Source organism: Passer montanus, unplaced genomic scaffold (assembly GCF_014805655.1).
Source record: "Passer montanus isolate IOZ18808 unplaced genomic scaffold, ASM1480565v1 scaffold17, whole genome shotgun sequence".
Taxonomy (NCBI): domain Eukaryota; kingdom Metazoa; phylum Chordata; class Aves; order Passeriformes; family Passeridae; genus Passer; species Passer montanus.
Window position 1 is genome coordinate 7,242,418 of NW_024364270.1, and position 22,062 is coordinate 7,264,479.

Here is a 22,062-nt window from a genome sequence, read left to right on the forward strand (position 1 = left end):
ACATACACGTGTTTTTTTGTAAGCTTTTTCAGTGTTAAACCTTACGTTAGGTTCCATACCTTAGGCCTGTGTTGTGGTAAGACTAAATTTTTCAGGTGAGTTGAGTTTGTTTATTCATTTTAATCTCTCTAATGCTGGTAACTGGCCAATGTAGCTTCATCCTTGCTTTAAACTGGAGGTGACATGGGGCTCTCAACAGACATTTGATTCCTTTCTACATCTGAGTTGCACTTGCTTTCCATGCAAAGGGCTGTAACTAAATGGAGACATTTCCTTCAGGTTAATATTCATTCCCACAAAGATTTGTGGAGAACAAACTATATTTGTTTAAAACCAAAGGTTAATATGGTGCTTGCCTAGATTTTATGGCGAGGGTATTTTCTCTGAGTAGTCTTTTTTGTAAGTAAATATGTATAAGTGTAGTTTAAAATTAAGGTACCTGCAGCATCCCAAGTTGCTGTTGCTCCTATCACAGGGAAAGCACCAAAACTTGGATTCAGCTCTGAATTGCTGAAGCTGAACTTTGGTTAGAGGTTATTTGGCTCAGACTGAGTTTAATTTAGATAAGTAAATGATGCTGTACTCTTGCTAGATTTGGGTCAGGCCTTTGTGGCATCCTTGGAAACAGAGATCAAAATTCTCAGTCCTGACCATCTGTTTCGTGAGGAACAGCTGATGAAGACAAAGTTTTAGGCAGTGTTCTTACAACTGGGATTGTCAAGTAAACAGAGAGCTTTAATTAAGGCCAAACATTGCTGGGTGAGACACAATCAGTTTGTGAGCATCTGCGATCCCTTACAGCCGTGGGCAGCGGGCTCCAGCAGCCCTGGGAGAGCCAGCCACAGTGACAAGCGTGGTGCCCTCCACAGCCCCAACGTGGGTGTGCTCTGTAGAGACAGAAATACACCAGCAGCACATTTGTGAATGTCTTGTATTCTCTCATGAGCATGGGTTTTTTGCCTTGTTTACCTTTTGTTTCAGGCAAATATTAGTTGTTAAGTCCTTTCATGTACTGAAAAAGCGGTAGGAGGGTGTAGTTTGCTCACAGTGCAATAGTAAGTGGTCTCTGCAGTTGCTGGAAAGTGGTGTTTCATGTAGCATTTTCATTTAGATTTAAATAGTCCCTGTGAGATTCAGGAATGAAAGGAAAGCAAAAACCCTGTTCAGAAAGTAAAAAAGTAAAGCCATCTAAATAACTTAACCGAAGTTTTGATGTAGCTGGTTACTAATAAAATCACAATCCACTCCTTACTAAGTATCTATCAATATGCTACAATTTCATCCAGGGATTAATACTTTTACCAGGTACCTTGGAGTATCTCTATATCTGGGATTATTTTTGGTTTACTTTTTAAAAAAATTATAACATTAAATGAAAGATATTGTTGCAGTGTATCACTAAATATGAAATGCTGACTGCTCTATAATAACTTTTTTCCATTTTAGTCATACACTATAACAGCATTTGTGCAAAGTTACAAATCCCTAATATATATGAAAAGAGCTTTCCTGTTACTTTGGAAAATAAAAAAAAGAAAAACTCCTTCTCAGTCTTTAAAAAGGAGCTCCTTTTGTTTTTGTTTTCTTTCAACTTAAAAAAAGTAGCAATTATAACTTTTTAGGAGTTTTTCTTTATTGATTTTTTTTACCATCCTTCTTGCAAACAAAATATATGTAGCATTTAATTAAAAAATCTAGAGCCATGAAAACACAGCACATGTTTTACAACAGCACATGTCCTCAGGGTGTTTCTTTCAGATATTACAGATCACTGACAGCTTGAAAAATGCCCTCCATTTCACCTCTATACCCACATTGTATAATGGGTGGTAGAGGATATTGCTCTCTGTTGGTATTTTATAATGTACAATAGTAAATAGTTAAATAAGAATAAAAGCAAAAATTTTATTACCACTATAATCACTTCTAGGTTTATGATTTTAATTTAAACATTAAAGCAAAATAACTAAAGGGCTTTTTTTTCCAGTAGTTTGCTGACCATTTTTTAAGCACTGTTGCTTAAGTGGAACTTTTTTTTTAAAGAAGTTGTTGATTAAACTCTGAAAAGAAGCCAGTGTTGACTCCTCTTTGCTTAAGTGCACATTTGTTTTATTTAATGTATTGGTCAAAGTTTTCCTTGGAAATTGCAGCATGTGCAGCAAGACTTGGAGTGTATAATGTAAGGATGATATAATTCTGCATTCAGCATCCATTACATTTGTGATTTGGTGCTGGGAAATGTTGGAATGCTTGATTGTGCCAGAAACTGTGTTTAAACATAGGACCCAACTCACTGTGGACAAGACCTTTGTAATATATTATATAATGGAAATTTCATTTTAAAAGTTCATGCTTGACAGATATGCTATGGATTGCATATTACCTTTCCCTATGTAATCAATGGAAGGTAAAGCAGGGAATAATTTAATTCAGTTTATTTGTTTAGCGCAAGATCATTGCTTGCTATTTTTAGTCACCTTTTCCTTTTGTTTCTAAATCCCAGTGCTAATTTAACAATGTGTTACTATTTTCTATTTACTTGAGAAACTTTCCCCAGGCTGCAGCTGGTCTCTACAGCCACTAGGGGTCACACTTAGGAACTATTCACTCCCCCTCTTAGGTAATCAAAAGCTGCTTTTTACTGAAAAAATTCAGAACTTGAAGTGGAGGTGTGCATATTCTACATTATTGTAATGTCTGTTAAATAAAAGGGTGGGTAAAATTATTCCTTCAATACTTCTCTTTTATTTTAAATTACAGAAACGCAAAATGGGTCAGGTTGCAAGGAACCACAGTGGGTTACCTGGTCCAACCTCTATGTTCAAGCAGGGTCATCCTAGAGCACATGGAACAGGACAGTGTCCAGATTATTCCTTAATATCTTAATATTCCAGTGCTCAGTCACCTGCACAGTAGAGTTCTCCCTAATATTCAGGTGGAACTTCTTGTGCACCTGTTTCCACCCATTGCCTCTTGTCCTATTGCTTGGCACCACTGAGAAGAGCCTGGAAACCTCCTCTTAACACCCTCCCTTGACATACTTATACTGTCAGTTGTCTTCTCTCCAGGCTGCACAGGCCCAGCTCCCTCAGCCTTTCCTCGTAAGAGAGGTGCTTCAGTCCCCTCGTGACCTTTTGTTGCCCACTGCTTGACGTGCTCCAGCATCTCCATGTCTCTCCTGTGCTGAGGTGCCCAGAACCAGGCACAGCACTCCAGGTGTGGCCTCAGTATGGCTCAGTAGATCACAATATTGGTGATAAATGTGACAAATAAATGACTTTTCAAAAAGTGTGCTTAAGTTATATAAATTCCGTTTCACTAAATTAATTCCTGTACAGAATTATTTCAAAAATTGTTGTGATTGTAGCTTGCCTAGATTGCAAATATTCATCAATATCACATGATGACTACCCATGAAATGCCATGTGCTACCTGAGTAAACAATTTGTACCTAATAGTATTCTCCACTGTTTTCCATAGTCCTTAGTGACACTGGCTTGACTTTTTCTTTCTAGTTCCATGGCTGTCCAAATCTTTTTTTATCAAGATAATGAATAAATCATTCTTTCTCATTAAGTAAGAATATTGCTGTATTAAATATTTTTATCTGGTAAAAATCTATGCAGTTGAATTTAAGATGCATCAATGTAGTGTATGCTGTAATTTAGGTTTAGCAGTATCAGTTTAAGCTTTCTTATGAACATGTGACAGACCAAGAGCAAAACATAGATGTTCTTGAATAAATCACTTCCAGGAACTTCTACAAAGAAGTCATTGTATCTAGTCAATATTATTTTTGGTAGATAACTGGACAGAAGTGAACATTATCATTTTCTTTCCTTTGAGAAGTCTCACTCTGCCAATTCTTGTAAAATACTGTGTTATGTATTTATTACATATTAAAACATACATTATATAAAGCTGTGATTATGTACTGAAAGGTCTCAGGTTACTCTTGTTTCTGCTAATACTTTGTAAGGATATTTCCTTCCTGAGTTACATCAGTCACTGAACTAGCACATGATATCAGCTATGACACAAATTAAACTGGTACCTGTCGTACCTGTCACTCCTTCCTCTAGAATGGGCAGTGGAAAGTACATGTGGCTTATGAGCTTCTGTGTTTATTAGAAAAGCATCCTCACGTTAAATAAAGCTGTATGGATTGTTTTCACAGAATGGGAAAGCAGAATAAACAAGCATCCTGACCTAAAAGAGTATCAATATCATCCATCTTTAGGTCAGATCTGAAGGGATTAAATTAAGCACTGAAACCAAAGATGCTTTTTGCTGTACACCAACTGGTTATAGGCTCCTCAGTGTGGGAATTAGGTGCCTAAAGCTGAATACTGTGAACTGCTTATTTGCTAACTCTGACCCAGTTTAGCAAGGGCAGGTGGAATTGCTGGTGGTTTATGGTTTTGGGCTTTTTTGGCAGAAGAAAGGTCTGTGTCAAAAAATGTACCGAAAGTCTTTACAAGAAGCAGGGCATGTGAATTGCATAAACATTGCAGTGTCTGTGTTCTGGAGCACATCAGTTAAAACTTAATTCTGTGTTTTAAAGTCAAAAGGTGGACCAACAAAACAAAAGAACTAAGTGCTTTGAGAAGTATGATGCTAATAAGGTACCCACTCAACCTATGCTTAAATTTTTAGGGAATAATTTTGCACTTAAAATGTGCCTTGTTGCTCATTAATATAGCAATTTTCTTTTCCTTTATTTTTTCTCCATTATCTAGGTGATTGATATAGGTTCTGGGAAAGGCTACCTGAGTTCGTTTTTGTCCATGCAATATAACTTCAAAGTTTATGGCATTGACTCCTCAAGCTCCAACACAAATGGTGCTCATGAAAGAAATAGAAAATTGAAGAAACACTGGAGAGCATATCAGAGTCGAGGAAAAGAAAGCCTCAAAAGACAGAGTTTGGAAATGGCAAATGATAAGCCAGTGGAAAATGAAACTAATTGTAAAACAATCAATAAAGAGCTCTTAAATAATGCCAGTAGTCTTCCAAATCAGAGCCAAGTGATTATTCAAGATTTAGTTCCTTCTTGTGGTTTCACAGAAACGGCTACACTCAAAACCAACACAGAAACTAAAGCTGATTTAGTGACTGGGACACAATCTCATGAGACCAAACTTTCTGAAGAGGTTCTTGCTATTCTAAATGTTCTTCCTGTTGATGCTGTGGAAGATTTTTCTTCATCTCATTGTAACTGTGGGGAACTCTGTGAAGAGGAAAAAGTACAAAGAAAAACGACATCTCTCAAGACTAAAGCAAGAAAGTCAAGTGAATCGAACCTGTATTTTCCATTGACCTCTTGCATCACTGCAGAAACAGAACTCACTGACATCATAACAGATCTGGAGGTTATTTTACTCTAAATATTTACTATATTTATTTACTATATTGTCTGTTGTCTTTATATTGCCATTTTAATATGTACATGTTTGCTGAGTTTACATAGAGTACTATCTCTGGTGTAAATGAATATTCTGGCCCAATAATGGTTTTTAACCATGTAGCAGAAGTATGTCTATGAGATAAAGATTGTATTTCTATTTTGATATATGTGTTGGGATTTTTTAATCAGTTTTCAGAATTTATGAGGTAGATAATAATCAGCTGTCAGAGTTAACAGCATATTCAGTTATTTTACAACTGTCATTATAGATAAAATCTAATTATTTTGAATTTATTATTTACCAGGTAAATGCATATATTAGGCATTGGAGATTCAATTTTCCTAAAAGTTCTTACTTTTTCAAGTTAGCTATTTTTATTCTTTCAGTCATACTGGGGAGGCATAGGAGAATATATTGTGTATAGTACTCAATATGAAGATTTTGTAAAGAATTATTTTATTTTGGCTTTGCAGAATTACTTTAAGTTAATTTAGTAATTTACTAGCTGGTAGGGTTTGTGTCTACACAAACAAGCCCAAGTTCAGCTGCCAGTGGCACAAGTCTAGAAACTCTGTGGTAGTATGTTTAGTTTATGCCTAATCTAACATACATTGATTGAGTAGATGCATTCAGTCTTCTATGGAATGATAAAAACTTCTCTGTGTTCAGTAGTAACCAAGCTATTTTATTCCAGGGTGTAATAATCTCTGATTTAATACCATAGGTTTGTGCTGATGGCCCTGTAACTTGAGCTATAAATGCAGCTGAGTATCTGAGAACATGTGGGGCAAGCTCATGTCTGTTTGCAAAAGACACCCTGAGCAGCAGGGTTTGTTGATGAAGCATATGCCTATACATTTTCACAGCTGGATTTTGTATCCTCTTAGTGTATAATTTGTAAAATGTTAAAGGTGGAGGAAATCCTATATCACTGCCTTTCTTGAAATAAAAAAATACTGTCAGGGAGCATGAAAGAGGAAAGCAGAAGTTTTACTGTTTCAGACATGAATGCACTATGTAATACTGGTGGGTGAGATAATCAGATAAAATCAGAACAATTATAGAAAGGTATCTCAGTTGAGTGACCCTGGCCTAATTTCTTGTTGGTAACCTGGAAAAGTGAAGGCTCTGGGGATACTTTATAGCACCTTCCAGTACCTAAATGGGACCTTACAAGAAGGCTGGAGAGAGAATTTTTAAGAGGGCATGTAATGATATAACAAGGGGGAATGTACTTAAGATGAAGGAGGGTAGATTTAGATTAGGTAGATATTAAAAGGAAATGGAAATTTTTTACTGTAGGGGTGATGAGACATCAGAAAAAAATGCCCAAAGAAGTTGTAGATGCCACTAGGTTGGATGAGGCTTTGAGGAACATGGTCTAGTGGGGCAGGAGGTTGGAACTAGGTGATCTCTAAGGTCCTTTCCAACCCTAATGACTTTGATTCTATGAGTAATGAGTAACATATGTCTGGAATTCAAAGCAACACCGTGTTTGCCATGTGGATCCCAACTAGTAATATCAGAAGGGAAATATATTGTTATGAATGCTGAGAAGAGAGAGAATTTTCATGGAGAAATGGAGGCAAAAGTAAAGTTGCAGAAAAAAGGAAAGTAGGAAATAGAATGGACAGAAGAGCAGAGCATCTGAAGCTGAAGTTCTTCCTTTGTGCTGTGAAGGAAAGTACCCATTTGTTGTTGAATAGTAGCGGGCATACTGTGAAACTGTCAGTGCTGCTGTTTGGGAAATAAAAAAGCTGCTCTTCACCTTACACCTGTATTTAGGAAGTTGGTTTGATTTCAACAACTTAAACTAGCAGAAATGCCTTAGATAGGTCCAGTCAGATTTACAGCACGGAATCTTTACTAAGAAAAGTAGCAGTGGTACTAATAACAAGAACAGGAAACCTAGGAAAGACTGGAGAAAATGGTCTGTGCCCAGTAAACATGTAGATATTCCCTTCCATGCAGCTGTGTTACTCATAGTCTTGAACTTCTGCATCATGGCCAGTTTTCACCACATTTTCTTAGCACGGAAGAGCTTTGATTAGTATTGAAAAATTCTAGAATAGAACAGCGGGAGTCCTCATGGAGTTGGGTATTTCTACCTTAGCTCACTATTTGCACCATAGTTGGGTTTTGGAGTTTGTTTTTATTTGTGTTCTATCAGTTGATAAAGGAGTTTATTTATTGTTGCCTTTTTTTTTCTTTTTCTTCTTAGGACTGTATGATGGTGGGTCTACATACATGTGGAGATCTTGCTGCAAATACACTCCGAATTTTTACTGCCAAGCCTGAAATCAAAGCTGTTTGCAGTGTGGGCTGCTGCTACCATCTGTTGTCAGAACAGTTTGAAAACCAAGAAGGTAATTCTTCTGAGCTTAACTTGTAACTGCCACTTTGCATGTTAAGAGTATTATACCTTTTAATTAATAACCTCCTTGTGTTTGTTCCTTTCCAGTGGCTTATTTAGTACTGGTTTTATTTACTTTATGAGGGTCATTCAGTCCCAGATGCATTGTTGCTTTTCCGTTATGTCAACGTTGCTAATATTTTTACTGAGATTAGGGACAGAAGTGCATAGTGTGTTTATATGGTTATAACTACAGCTGGTTTTATTTCATGAACTCACTTATACATGTATAGACTCTTTTAGTCCAGTATGTTTCCATCCTTTTGAAATATTTTGTACCAGATTTTGTCCTTCACTGTCTGCGTGCAACATCCACTTATGTTAAGTTGTACATATACAACAATAAGCAGAATTAAGATTTTGTAATGTAAGGTAATGCTCAAAAAAACATTCATCTAGGCATTGTGCCAGTCTTTGTCCATCATGAAACAGTACAGGGTTTTTCTTGGGAAGATAACAGGAAAATTATTTGTAGATTCAAAATATAGGCAAATTTTCCTACAAATGGGAAGGAGGGGGCTTAATTTTTGAGAGAAAGTTGGTATTTTTACTTGAAATTGTGTATAATGAAAAATATTTAAGAAACTGGCTTTCCTGAGACAAATGGTACATAGCTGATGTCTAAATGACCATCTGCTGACATGCTACACCTGATCATCATATCAGTAAATCTGAAAAAGGTGTGGTTTGGCAAGGTTTACTTCAGCTCTTTCAGGGAACTTCACAGACATGGAGGCACGTGGGACCCAGGTATTGCCGTTTAAGAGTTAGCTGCTTAAGTAGTCACAGCACAGCTCCACGCTGACCATGACACATGCTAGCTCTTGCTTGCTTTAATAATCTTTTCATGTTGTTTTTAACTAACTCTGCAACTATTTTAAGAGTTTTTTCAGTGTATTAGTCTTAGTAATTTCAAAATACTTAACCTCACTCCAAAACAAAGAAAAAGAAAGTACAATTGTAATTTCTGTGCAACAGAAATGCAGTTAGAGAAAAAATATACAATTACTTTTACATCAGAGTTTTAAGAAACTAAAAACTTTTCAGGTACTTCTCATTAAGTCTGAGCATCTGAAACATTTGGTTGTTTCTTATTACTGCAAAGAGTACATGGCTTCCTGTGCTAGCTATATAGGATTACTTTTCGCAGACCAGTGCATAAACTCAGACACCACCAAAGGACCAGGCATGATAACCTTTTCAAAGTTCAAACAAACAGATATATGTACATGGTTAGAAGAGATACTGCAATTTCATAACAGTATGAGAATGAAGTCAAATTGCATATTGAATTGATTTTACTCTGCTTGAAGGACAAAATTATTCTCAAAGGAGGGCAATTTTGGACAGAACAAAAGGAAATTACAGTATACTTTTTTGGGGAAAGAATATATATATTGTCCTACTAATGTTCAAAATAATTTTTTAACTATTAGTATGAGAGTGCATATTCTAAAATGTATAATGCTGTTGTATTCCCCTACTAAGTCATCTGCCATATGGCTTGTTCTTAAATGTGCAGCGAAGGGCTAAGGGAACAAAAGAGGTAAGATTTCTTCAAATGGAAAATCGGAAAGAATTCAGACTGTATCTTGTGTCTGCATTTCCTATGCATGGACTTCAAACTGACAAAGCATTCTGGAGGATGCTAGGGGACTCTGTCACTAATCAGATGGCATTGGTCCAACAATTCAAACAGTAAACAAACTCCTCTGCAACTGTTGGAAGTTCTTGGATTTTAATACTGCTTCCAGAATGGACCAAATCATAGCATTTAAGTAGCAAGTAACTTCTGAAGGTCAATCTGGACCAGATCATGGCACAAAGCAGGTCCAGCTTAGATAATTTCAGTCAGGGTCTTGTCCCTTCATGTTTTGAATATCTCCAAGGACAGCGATTCAGTAGCCCATTTCAATGTTTGTCTTCACCATTAATTTCTTTTCTTCATATCCATTCAGAGTTTGCAGCTTTTGTGCATTATCTGTTGTCTTTTTTATTTTGCACTGCCAAGAATAGTTCAGCTTAATCCTTTTTGTTGTCTTTACTTTAGGAAAACAGCAGTTAGATCCCTTCCTGACCTTCTCTGCAGCCTTTGAGTGCTTTTGCCACCAATAAATTCATTTCAGTCATTATGGTGGGCTGAAGAGACCAAAAAAGCACTCCAGATACTCTCACAAGTGCTAAAAAGGGAGAATAATCACATCCTTTAATCTGCAGGCTTCACTGTCAAGCTTCAGATTACTATCGATTTTCTACCTATTTTAGAATGCTCCTGTCTGAGTCATGTCTTTCCATTTTGTCTATAAATGTCTATAAACCTTGCTGAAAGACATCATAAAATCAAGATACACTATGACTTCTGTCCCCTAGTTCATGGAGCCAGTCACTGTCTCACAGAAGGCAGTAGTTTATCAGTGCCTCATGAATTCCTGCCAGGTACTGTCAACCTTCTTCTTACTCTTTGTGGGCCTGGGCATGGTTTCCAGGAAAATGTGCTCCATAAACTTGTTGAGACTATCTGAGCTTATTGAGGTGAAGATGAGTGTGGTTTTCACCTGTTTCCTGTAATCAGGATGGACATCACCTGTCAAAGATGATAGAGTATGGTCATCATGGGGCACCGGTGAGTTATGTGGTCCTGAAATGCATCCCATCTGGCCACATGCAGCTGTGTATTTCTGTTCGGCCTGAGTGGTACTTCAGCAAGTATTATCTCTGCTGTAGATAGTCCTTTGCTTGCCCAGGCACTGACACTGAAATCAGCAAAGCTCTAGGCCATCAGTCAGAGATGGCAGAGACATGTAGATGCTTTGTGTGGAGAGACTAGTTTGAATATTAGGAAGCAGATTTAGAGCTAAATCTCTGCAGTGACAGATCTTCCTAAGATGCAAAGAGAATTGGGCAGAATTTGCTGCAACACAGAAAATGACTTACTCATTTGAAATCAGTCCAGTAAGCAAGGGCTTGCCTGCGAGGACACAGTGGGAAGTTCTGTTATAAAGCATTCTACAGTTATTTTATCTTGACTGAGCAGCCTCAAAGTTTTTCAAAATCTGTTTTTAAAATGTCATTTGTTCTCTTTAAAAACTTTTTTTATTTTCTGGAGGTGTACACCTTTAGAGTCAAGGTTATAGCAAGTCCACCTCAAAGTTCTTGCCCCCAAAGTAGCACATTTTCCATCTTGGTGTTTCTTTAATGTAAACTCAGAAGGTTTTTCTCATAAGCACAGTTGAAGCAGAGGAGCTGCAATGGACTTCTGGTTGCTATAAATTCATGTGGCTGGACACTATGTTCTTTGGCACTTAAGATTTAATACCAAGATCAGTCTTGAGGCCAATGAAAAATTCCTTTTTCACTTCATATTAACTGGAATTAACTTGTATTCATAGGAATAAAATTTACCTGCTATAATGCCTAACATAGTGTTTATAAGTCTGAGGTGTTGAGCTGACAAAATATCAACAAAATGTTACTATGGTGTTTTTGTTGGACTACTGAATTACCTTGGTTATCACAAGTTTGGGATCTTTTTTTGTTTCTGAGACGACTTCAGGGAATAATGCATTATATTTCTCACATACTCTAAAAAAAGTACAGATACTGCAAGATTGACTGATTTAGTTTACTGTTGGACCTGGTGTGAATACTTTGTGAGCATTTCTGATGAAAGTAGGTGCCAGCAGTCACAGTCTTGAATAATAATGCAATCAGTATACAGTGTCCTTCTGTGTCTCTAAATAAGCTGAATTCATCTGGAAATTTTTGTAACGGGACCACCTTTCCAATTGTGCTGGGAATAATCTTGAATTGTTCAGATCATGAAAGCCTTTGCTTTGATTTATTAGTGGCTAAAACAACCAAGAGATGCTGTGTAACATCAAATTTCAACTCAATTTTAAAAAGTTGAAGCCAATTCTTTTAACACCTGTCTTCAAATTTCACTGCTGTTACAAGCAGTATGAAATTCTAAGTTTCAGTTAATAAGGAATAATATGACAGCTCTTGGAAAATTCTAAGTAGTTTTACTTTGGCTCTCTCTAAGGAGAATTGTCTTGTTTATATAGAGATTCTTGTATGGATAAAATTTATGTAGCCATTAGTATAATTGATTCCTTTGGGGGTTTTCTTCTCTGTTACTGCATTGGGTAGTCAATTACATCAGAGTAGAAAGGATTTTACTATTTATCAGAGACATTTTACATAAACCTATTTACATAGTGAGCCATTATGTCAGTTTTTCTGGGAAAAAAAATCAGTTTGCTAATGATTTTTAGGTTAAAATGAACTCTGTGTCTCTGTTCAGGAGTTATTCTTAGGATTTTTAGGAGCTTCTTTTACATCCAGCTAATACATTTTTGGGGCAATGTACCAGCTGGTCTGTGATTTTCCCTAAACAGAGAAGAATTGAAAATTAAACATATTTTGAAAAAGATTTTACTTTCCTTGTAAAGGGGTTTGGGTTTCTGTGTTCTGATTCTCTTCTTTCCATCCTCCATACCACCAAATACATCAGTACCAGTCTAGAAACTGGTGAAGTTATTCAGTATTACATCCTCTGTTTTGAGGATGAATGTTGCTCTTGCTCTGGAGCTACTGTTAAGACCCACCACAGAGATGGGGTAACTGAGATTCTTTTTAATATATCCCTTGGGGCAAAACAAAAGATATATATAAGTGTGTGTGCGTGAATGTGGAGGTATATATATATATTAGAACAATTTGGTTGCAACAGAAATGCAGCCATTCCAGTTAGTATCTATAGTAATATGACATTATAAAAGCATGAAAACACCATTGAAGAAAATACATGAGTAAGAGACAGGAATGATTAGAGAAGCTAGCAGAGAGGAAAGATATCACCACCCATTGTTTTTGCACTTTGGGAGCACTTTGCACTTCAGATGTCCATTGGTTGAAGTGATGGTCACAGTCTTGATCCATCGGGGGGGGGGGGGAAGCCATGAAACAAACACTTCAAGGGTTAATAAAGGCTCAGGTTCAGGTGGAAATGTCCTGTGGGGGGAAGTTTTAACTCTTCAGATCATGTGCAGACCTCAGCACACATGGTCACAGCACCAAACCTGACAGAGTTCAAGAAGTGATTGGGGCACATGCTGTGATCCTTGGGGATGGTGCTGTGCAGGGCTAAGAGGTGATCTTGATGATCCTTTGGGTCCCTTCCAACTCAGTATATTCTTTGATTCTGCAATTTGAAATAGGAGACAGGTGTGGTTGTACAGATACTTTCATTTATACCTATCTGATAGAAGCTCTTTTTGAGGTTGCCTTAAGTATGACAAAACATAAATTCCAGATTGTGTAAGGCTTTACAAAGTCAGGTCACTGCTGGGTAGAGGAGTTCTAAAGCCCTCCAGGAAGCTGAGGAAAGCAGCTTCTTAATAAGGCACTCTGGAAGAAGTCAGCAAAGCTTTTGCAGAATAAACTTTGACTATTAAAAGCTGTTGAACATAATTAAGGGAACCAAAAGAGTTGCAAAGGGTAGTCAAAATTCACATACCAAATTTTATCAGACTTGTGAAACATGGGAAAGCCTTGATTCAGAGGACAAATACTACAAAACTGAATTATCTAAAGGATTACTTACACAAATATAATGGCTTTGTATCAATCTGTTTCACTCAAATATAAAAGATTACTCACTGATTCAGGGTATTAGAGTACAGATGATTTATGTGTAGCCTAGGTATATTTTCAAAGATATTCCACAGCCAATGTCTTAAAATAGCTACCACTGATACCATGGCAACACAGGAAAACACTTCCAAGCAACAGATCAAAAAGCTTAATTTCCTTCCCAAGGCATCTTTACATATTGCTGCATAGGGAACCTTTCCATGTATTTGTGACATGGCTAACTAGTCACTAAACCCCAGATGTTTTCTATAAAAATTAGTTCTGAAAAAAAAAATATGAAACTTGAAAAAAATACTAACAAGGTAAACTTTACAGATGTTAAATGGAAGTATTACCTATTGAAGTTATTATGGTATTTTTCATTAATTAATGTAGCAAGAATATATTAAAACCTGAAACAATCTTACATTTGCATTTTTCTCAGTGCAAAGTATGAGGTTAGAATTGAGAATGCCAAATTTTTAATGCTCATAATTAAAACATACTCGAGGTTTGGGTTTTGGAAATTATTTTGGTGACAGCTGATTCTGTTTCCTGGAATTAGAGAGCATTTTTCTTCCCCACTGGCCTCTGCTTCCCCCAGCAAAATCCTCCTTAGTCAGGGGACTGAAATACAAATTCAAGGAACAGTGAATTGTATGGCCAAAGAAGATTTAGTCTTTTCCATGAAGGAAAAAGGCAGTTTAGTAGTTATCTGGGTTTTTTTGTCTATTTTATATAAGTCTATAATATATTATATATATTATATATATGTGTCTATTTATATATCTATTTTTTAATAATTTTTTTTTCTACTTCTATAGAAGTAGACTGAAAATCTGCAATGTTGTGAAAGATAGAGGCTATGGAGGATCTGAAAAAGGTTATTTGTGTTTTAGGACTACTTTGATGAAGTTGACAATATATATAAGGAAACAAAGTAGGGTGTATGTGAAAAAAAATAGGAAGGTAATAAAGATTAATTTCCACTGAAAAATCTCAGAAGAAAAAATGCCATTTCAATCCATTGAATTGATAATCAACCAAAAGCAGCCATTGGGTTTAGGGTTGGGATTCAGAGATTCTGCCAAACCCTACAGCTCCAGGGACACCAGGTGTGGAAAAGGCATGCCAAGGGGAACACAATGCTACACCAAAATTGCTGTCCCCACACCTTTCTGATCTGGCTCATCCCATAGAACTTAAGTCAGGCTTTTTTTTCCCAATGGCATTAAAGCTTGTTGGTCCTGTTGTTTTATAATGACCATATTTTACTGTAAAGCTTTGTGAAGTAAAATTTGAATATTAGCCCACTGAAAATTGTAGTATTATTCTTAGAGATGAAAATCTATGGATGGCCTAATATTAAAGGTATTGGAGAAGCTTGTCCCATTCTCTTGAACTTCCTTGTCATCATTTATGCACATCCAGAGTTGGCAACCATGAAAAGGATTTTACCTTTATCTTACTTGTATTGCCTTATATTTTTTATAATAAATATCATATCAATAAAAAATATGCTGTTGTTTTGTTGTGGTATTTGCAGCATTTTAATAAATTTGTGATTCAGTCTTCTTTAGAGGTTAGGTTAGAGGTAACGTCCTTGCTATTTTATTAATATCTTCTAATATTAAACACCAGTATAGCTTCAGTTCAGCTCATCAAATGATTACCTACAATTCTCCATTTTATTAACTGTTCATAAAAGAAATTCTGTCTGATTGGCTACTCTGTACTGAATTATAACGTGGTTGCTTCATGCACTCTTGGACACTTGAGTTGTTTCCTGTGAAATGTTCTATGGAATGCTTAAATATACTTAAAATATTTCTTGAATATTTTTTGAGATTTATACAGTTTAGGACAGCTATTGTGTTTTTAGATAGAAGCACAATAAGGTATTTAGATAGCTGTGTAATATTAAGTATATCTGAAATGGTTGTAGACATTAAAAAAAAATTCTTGTTTTTTAAAATGTAGCTTGTAAGTATATGAACTTTATAGCAATCTGTTAATCCTAAAAATTTTAGATGTGCTTGAGGCCATACTTGATGTGAAAAAATAAATAGAACTTAAAGCAATGTTATAGATGTGTGGTCAACTTTTGATATATACAAAAAATTTCTTTCTAACTTAAAGCATTAGTTTCCCTCTCTTTTTCTCCTACTTTACAGTTTCAATAATTTAAATGAAGATGGTGCTTTGACTGGTAATATTTTCCAAAGATTATTTGAATTATGCATGAATACAGTGCACTGATATTGAGATTGTATCTGACAGGGTAGTAAGTTTAACTTGAATGAATGATTAGTTTGCCTGGAGGCCAGGGTATAAATTGGAAGAGATTTGCTTGAAAATATCAAGGATTTAATCTTTCAAACTCAGTTTGCAAATTTTTATTTTGAAATATTTTAACAATGATATTAGAAAGACATATTAGTGAGAATCATACAATAGGAACCATGTCAGTCATTGTTTTATTGCACTCAATAAGTTCTTACTGCCATCCCTGCAGCAGAAATATACATGTATTCCATGTACTCCATAATTAGACTTGAAGTTAATTAATATTTTAGAGCTTGTCATGAGGCACTTACAAATTCTTAGTGCATTCCTAGTGCTGAAACCACTTGCAATCTGTTTGGCCAAATTTCATCTTTATTTCTAAAAAATCTTCTTTCTCCTTCTGCTAATAATGCTAATAATTAAAATCCTATCTTAAATCACAGTTCTCAAAACAGTATTCAGCCCCTAAGAGCCTCTGGCTTTCCTCAGGGTTGAAAGGAGAGCAAAGTGTGAGGTTGCCTGCTGAGGTTCTTGCCTGCTTGTTGTTACTCTCTAGTGGTCAGCTGAGACTGGGCACTTCTGCCAGAAAGCCAAAGGCTTTCCCTCCCTCCCATGACTTGTGGGGAGGGTTCTTTATTGTTTTTTTTTTTCCTTGCTTAACTTTTATGGAGTGAATTCTACTTATATGTATATATCTCTGACTGTTGGTAAATTTTCTGCTGTCCCCTCTTTTTAACCCTATTACATGATTTTTTCTGAAATATGCCCCAGTCACCTTCCTGTGCTAAAAAGCCAGGATCTCGGCCAATTTGTGGGTTTCTTTTTTTTTTTTTTTTTGTTGTTGTTGTTTTTTTTTAAGAAAGCAGTAAATCTTATTCACTATTTTAAAAATCAGCTGACAATGTGTTAATGAAAACTCTAAACATTTAGAGTTTGTGTACATTTGGACGTGACTATTAAGAACATCTATAAAGTAATCTCTGTAGCAGTTTTGCCACATTTGCATTAGTGCTAAACATGAATAATTGTCTTGTTATTCAAAATACAAATGATACTGAAACTGAGCACAGATTGTGATGCAAATGCTTCTTGGTGTTTTGAAGAAACAGCAAGAGCCTTTGCAGCTGCTCTTTTCTGGAAAACAGACATTCTGCCTTAGAGCAGAATGTTGTTTCAGAACTAGAATAAACAAATACATATTGTTCTGTGTGATGTTTGAAAGATGTTTGGGATGGAATAAGAAGACAATGAGATGTGGTACTGAAGCCCTGCTGCATGGAATTACTGCTTGGCCTGCATCTTGTGATTCATGGCGTGGTGTAGGTTGCCATGAGTATCTGCAAACTTTTCTCTTTTCCCTTTGACTGTTTTTTCAGTGGATTTTTGTAAAGGACAGTCACTTAAAATTGTTTTGGAAAATGTGAAATTATCAGAAATTCAGCATAAACCAAAAACATCTGTTACAGGGAAAACATGTTTTTTGTAGCACCACCACAAGTTTTGGTACTGCATGAGAACAGTTAAGTGTTTCTACTACATTACCTACTGTTCATCTTGCTCGATCCATTGTGTATTCTGTAAGAGGAAAAGCTGTGCCTTTTTTTCCCTCCATACTGTAGAATGCCACGATCAAGTCTGGGGATTTCCCATGTGTCAGTACTTGAAGGACAAAGGCTGGTGCTGTGGCCGCAATGCTAGGATGTCCGCATGCTTGGTATGATTCCCCTTCCTTTCTTTTTCTACTGAGAGCGTTGTCCAGATGTTACAGGATTCGTTGTTTTTGGCTTCTGATTCTGAAGCCATGACTTTAATCCAAGAATATACAGGATAACATCATTAATGTTGTAAGCATGATGAATTCTATCTAAAAAAAATAGTATTGACCTTCCAACTTTATATATTTTATACTTGCTGAAGGCATGAAAAAATGAGTATTGATAGAAATATATTTTAAGAGTGGATAGAAAGGCCAAAACTTTGCTGAAACCTAAACAAGGTAACCCCTCAGGATAATAATTCTTGGCCAAGGACTTAGGGAGAAACAAGGTAATTGTAGAAGGATTGCAATCAGTAACTCCCTGAATACCTTCATGATTCATAGTATTGAATGTTCTAGTTGTTTAAAACTTGAATAACCCTGCCTAATCTAAAAACTAGAGGAGCTTTTAAAATCCATGTAGTTTCAGAGTCTGGAAATGTCTTTTTAAGATTGCACCAAGAGATGAAGTACTTTTAAAGACTTAACCTCAGCAAGATATGATGATGAGCTGTTGTCTATTTTGGAAAAAACAGATAGGTACTGAAAATTTTGACCACTGTTTCAGTTAGAAGACCATTATTCCTTCCATCTATTAATTTTTAATTTATGGTATCCAGATAAATCACATTAGGTTCTGGCTAGGCTCTACTGCTAGCTCTGTACCTTCATTACAGAGAAGAGTATAGACTAAAGACTCAGTGTGGACTAATGTATTGAGGTTATGTAAACTTGAACTACCATGATAATTAAATGCTGTCAGGAGAAAATATAGGAGGACAGTTGTTTAGGATCCATAAGGTTTAAATGTGTTACCTTTGGCAAAGTAAAGGAAAAGAATTGTTCATTTTAGAGATGTAGCTGTAAAACTCAGCAGAAGTACTTTCTAAAGGGATTTGCCTTTTCTCTTTTTCTTGTCAGTGTCATACAATACCAGTCCTTCCTCAGCTGACACATTAACTGTTTCCTATTTCATTTCTTTTGGAAAAAAAAAGGTTGGGCTGTTTTTCAGCAGTGGTAGGAAGATAAATTTTAAAAGCAAATGACCCCCAAGAGAGTACTGATCTTGCTACATATATCTATTTTAGATTTCTCACAAATCACAGAAATTTGGCAATTAAAAACTTTTTGTCTAGGTATTCACAAAAGGCAAAGAGTTCTCCTGTGTAACTAGATACTTCTCCTGTTATGTTTGTAATTGTCTATATGCATTTGTCATGACTAGGATTTTCCTTGCCATGTAGGATGTACAAGGGAGCCAGCACAGAGTCACTGAGTACCCACATTTCTTGGGCTGCTGGCTGGTTAGCGGAAAGTCTGCTGAGTAATGACACTCAGAGTTCAAATTGGTTGAATTGCCAAGGGCCAGAGGTGTTGGGCAAGAATTCCAGCTTCAGAGCTTTACAATAAGTCTTGAAACCCATATCCCTCTCCTTGGCAGCAGCAGATAGATGCTGCTGTGAGAGCCTATGCAGCAAAAGGCAAACCCGATAGCTGGCCAAAGCCATGAAGGGAGGAACTGCAGCTATGTGGACTGTGTTTGAAGAACAGTGTGAAATACAAGATCACTTCTACAACAAGGAGAAGGAGGAGGAGGAACAGGCAGTCTCATTTACTGTAGTGAAGTTTGGGGCTAAAGGTGATAATAATCTGTAAATGATGAGGCATTTTTTGTTTGCTGCCTAATTTGATGTAGTATCAGATAATCAGATATTGAGGTTTTGTCTTCATTTCTGCTATGATCTGTAAAACTCTGTTGAAATTTTTGTGGGCACACTATTTTTTCAACTGTGAAAGAGTATTACATGCTTCTAAATATTTGTTGTTCTTTGTTACTATGCATGATAAAAATCAAGTAGTCTCACATCTACATCAGCATTTATAGTATGAAGACTAGTGAAAAATAATGCACAGTATTTTAAACTGCAGTCTCTCTGAAGTTACTTTATTTGCCTGTGTATCAGCAGTTCAATTCATCTGAGTACTAGTGATTAAAACTAATATTGTCCACTGAACTAGTATTTACTTTTAAATAATTAGATATGCAAAGTGAATTATTTGTACTTCAGTAGAAATAGATTCAAGAAAAATGCATTTGCTTTTAGCACTTTCACAGAAAGTAATCCTCTGAAATTCTTGTACGATAGAAAGAAAAGCAAACAAATTTTCCATGTATATATTTCCTCACAGTTGGATGTCATTGCTTCTCCTATAAATAAACCAAAATAACAGGAGTAGCTGCTTATGAGTGCCTAAAGGTATTAACACTTTAAAGTGTGCAAGCTCATGTTGTGTCACACCATTAATCTTTTAAAATGTCATCTCCTCTGACTTTTATACAATGTGTTTATAAAATGTTATGATAAAGAATAAACATATCAGCAATTTAATTCCTTGACTCTTAAAGGCTTTGGAGAGAGTTGCAGTTGGCCAAATGGTAAGTAATACTGTTTATTTTAACCATTCTAAGATAAAATGTGTTTTTCCCCCTTGAATGTTCTTAATCCGTGGCCTTTTATTGAACTTCTGCATATCTGGAGTCTGAAATACTGGCCTATGCTGTGTCTAATCCTGATAGATTGCATGTGTCATCACAAAATCACATTTTTATTGCTCTGCTTGTACTTAGTGAATCTGTTTTCTTTTTACAATTAAGAGTCTGAGAAAAAAAAGCACAGCTTAAAATTTAAGGCATTAAACTACCCTTCCTAACTTCCTTTGCTATCTTTCAGTTAATGCATAAATTCAGGGCAAATGTCCTTCTGATATCCCTGGTTTAGATCACTCTATCCGAGTGTTTTATCAACGAATGTAAAAATAGTCGTTGTTATGACAAAAGCTTGAACCTGTTAGAAACATTGTCATTCTCGTTTTTAATCCCTGTGTATTTTTTTCCCTGTGAGTATTTTGATTTCTTATTGTGCAAGTTATCCTTAAGGGATGGTGGGCACCAACTATGCAAGTATTTGAAAGGCCAGGCTGAGAGACTTTTTTCCATATTCAATAAGCCCACTGACCCCAGCAGTCTTTTTCTGTGTATTTTTAATTGGCCATCATTAACTGGTTTTATGTAAACATATTTTCCATAGAAAAATGATATATGAAATTCTTAGGTTTTTTTTTTTAGCATAGTACTTTCTACATGGTTCAGGCTACAGTCTGACCGCAGATGATTCAGCTAGGTAATTACTCCTTTTGTCTTCAAAACAACTTAGATAATTGTTGTTTATTTTGCATATTAGAATTCAGATCATGAACAGTGCATTTTCCTCTGTTTTCTTTCTTTCCATCCCAAGAGTCTGAGTTCGGTGTTTTTTTTTCTTCTTTCTTGCATTTATGGTTATGTTAAAATCTAACTTAAAAACATAATTTTAACTGGATGCAAGAACATTAGCAAATTATCCTCTTAAATCTGGTATGACTGATTGTAAAGTATATAACTCAATAAATAGTTAGGGAAGCCAGTACTGGTTTTGTTACTCTGATCTTAATTTCAGTGCCAATTTTAAATCCTAGCTGTTGTAAAATTTTTTGCAGCTGCCTACAGAATCATTGTTTTATCGAGCTGTTCTTCAGGTTATTATAGAAGAAATTTATGGTGTCACCAAAAGGTAGGAAGCTCTGAATTCACAGAATACCAACCAAAGATGGATCTGATTCTCTTCCACCTCTGTGATGTAGAGAAACTATGTTTTGTAAAGCAGAAGGATGTAGGAATCAGTCTCATCACATTGTATATACACATCAGTATTAAAATGCAAGATAGATTGGTTCATCCTCAATCCACATCACAAATGTATTGCCCTTCCTTTACCTGTAGCTGAAATAGGTCCTCTTTGGCACTGGGTACATGGGTAAAGCACATCTTCACCTGAGAACACTCAGCAATGCACTGGAAAGTCAGAGCAGCACTGGAATACCCTGTCATGCAGAAGTCCTGGCAGCTCTGATAGTGCAGATGGAAAAAGGTATTTCTGTTTGTCCTGAGAAAAGCTGCTGACAGCCTGATGGCCATCATGCTCTCAAGAGCTACTCACTGCCTGTGCCTTCATTGGCAAATTCGGCTTCCTTGTAGGAATGGGATTTGGAGAGCTGCTGATGAGGACCTGACATCTACATTATACTCTTCTGTGGTTGCAGTTGGATTAGATTTTATCTTATTCCGTGGGATGTATGCCTGTTAGCACTTGGAGCACACTCAGAAGCACACCTTCCAGTTTAATTCAGTTTGAAAATAACCCATTTTTTGAGCTCTGATACTATTTCACGGTGTGAGCCAAGGCATGAGAGATGGGAAAAACCAGAAAATTCACTTCAGAAGTATACTCCTGATCTAAAATAAGTGATAATGGAAATATCCTTAAAACTTTTGCTGGATATAGAGTCAGACAGCTTACCCTTCAGAAGGTCAAATTCCTGAAAGAAGAAATGCTTCTTTATTTTAAAATTACATAAAATATCACACAAAAAGTCATGGCTGCTAAATTGCAAAGAAAAGAGACTGTGAGGTACATTTTTAAAGTTTTGAAGGAAGTATAATTTGGAGGAAGTAATTAAGATTATAT

At 36.1% G+C, this 22,062-nt stretch overlaps 1 protein-coding gene across 3 annotated transcripts in view; it reads left to right on the forward strand.

Moving 5' to 3' along the window:
• Positions 1 to 22,062, forward strand: part of METTL25 (methyltransferase like 25) — a 45,318-nt gene that overhangs the window by 8,537 nt on the left and 14,719 nt on the right. For all 3 annotated transcript variants that reach the window (XR_005626971.1, XR_005626972.1, XM_039704061.1), the window contains exons 4-8: positions 4,740 to 5,372; positions 7,630 to 7,774; positions 17,361 to 17,455; positions 19,905 to 19,934; positions 21,035 to 21,108. Coding sequence is in view for 1 of the 3 variants with exons in the window: in XM_039704061.1 (XP_039559995.1) it covers positions 4,740 to 5,372; positions 7,630 to 7,774; positions 17,361 to 17,455; positions 19,905 to 19,934; positions 21,035 to 21,108 (977 nt within the window). In the remaining 2 variants the exon portion in view is untranslated. The remainder of the gene's footprint in view (positions 1 to 4,739; positions 5,373 to 7,629; positions 7,775 to 17,360; positions 17,456 to 19,904; positions 19,935 to 21,034; positions 21,109 to 22,062) is intronic.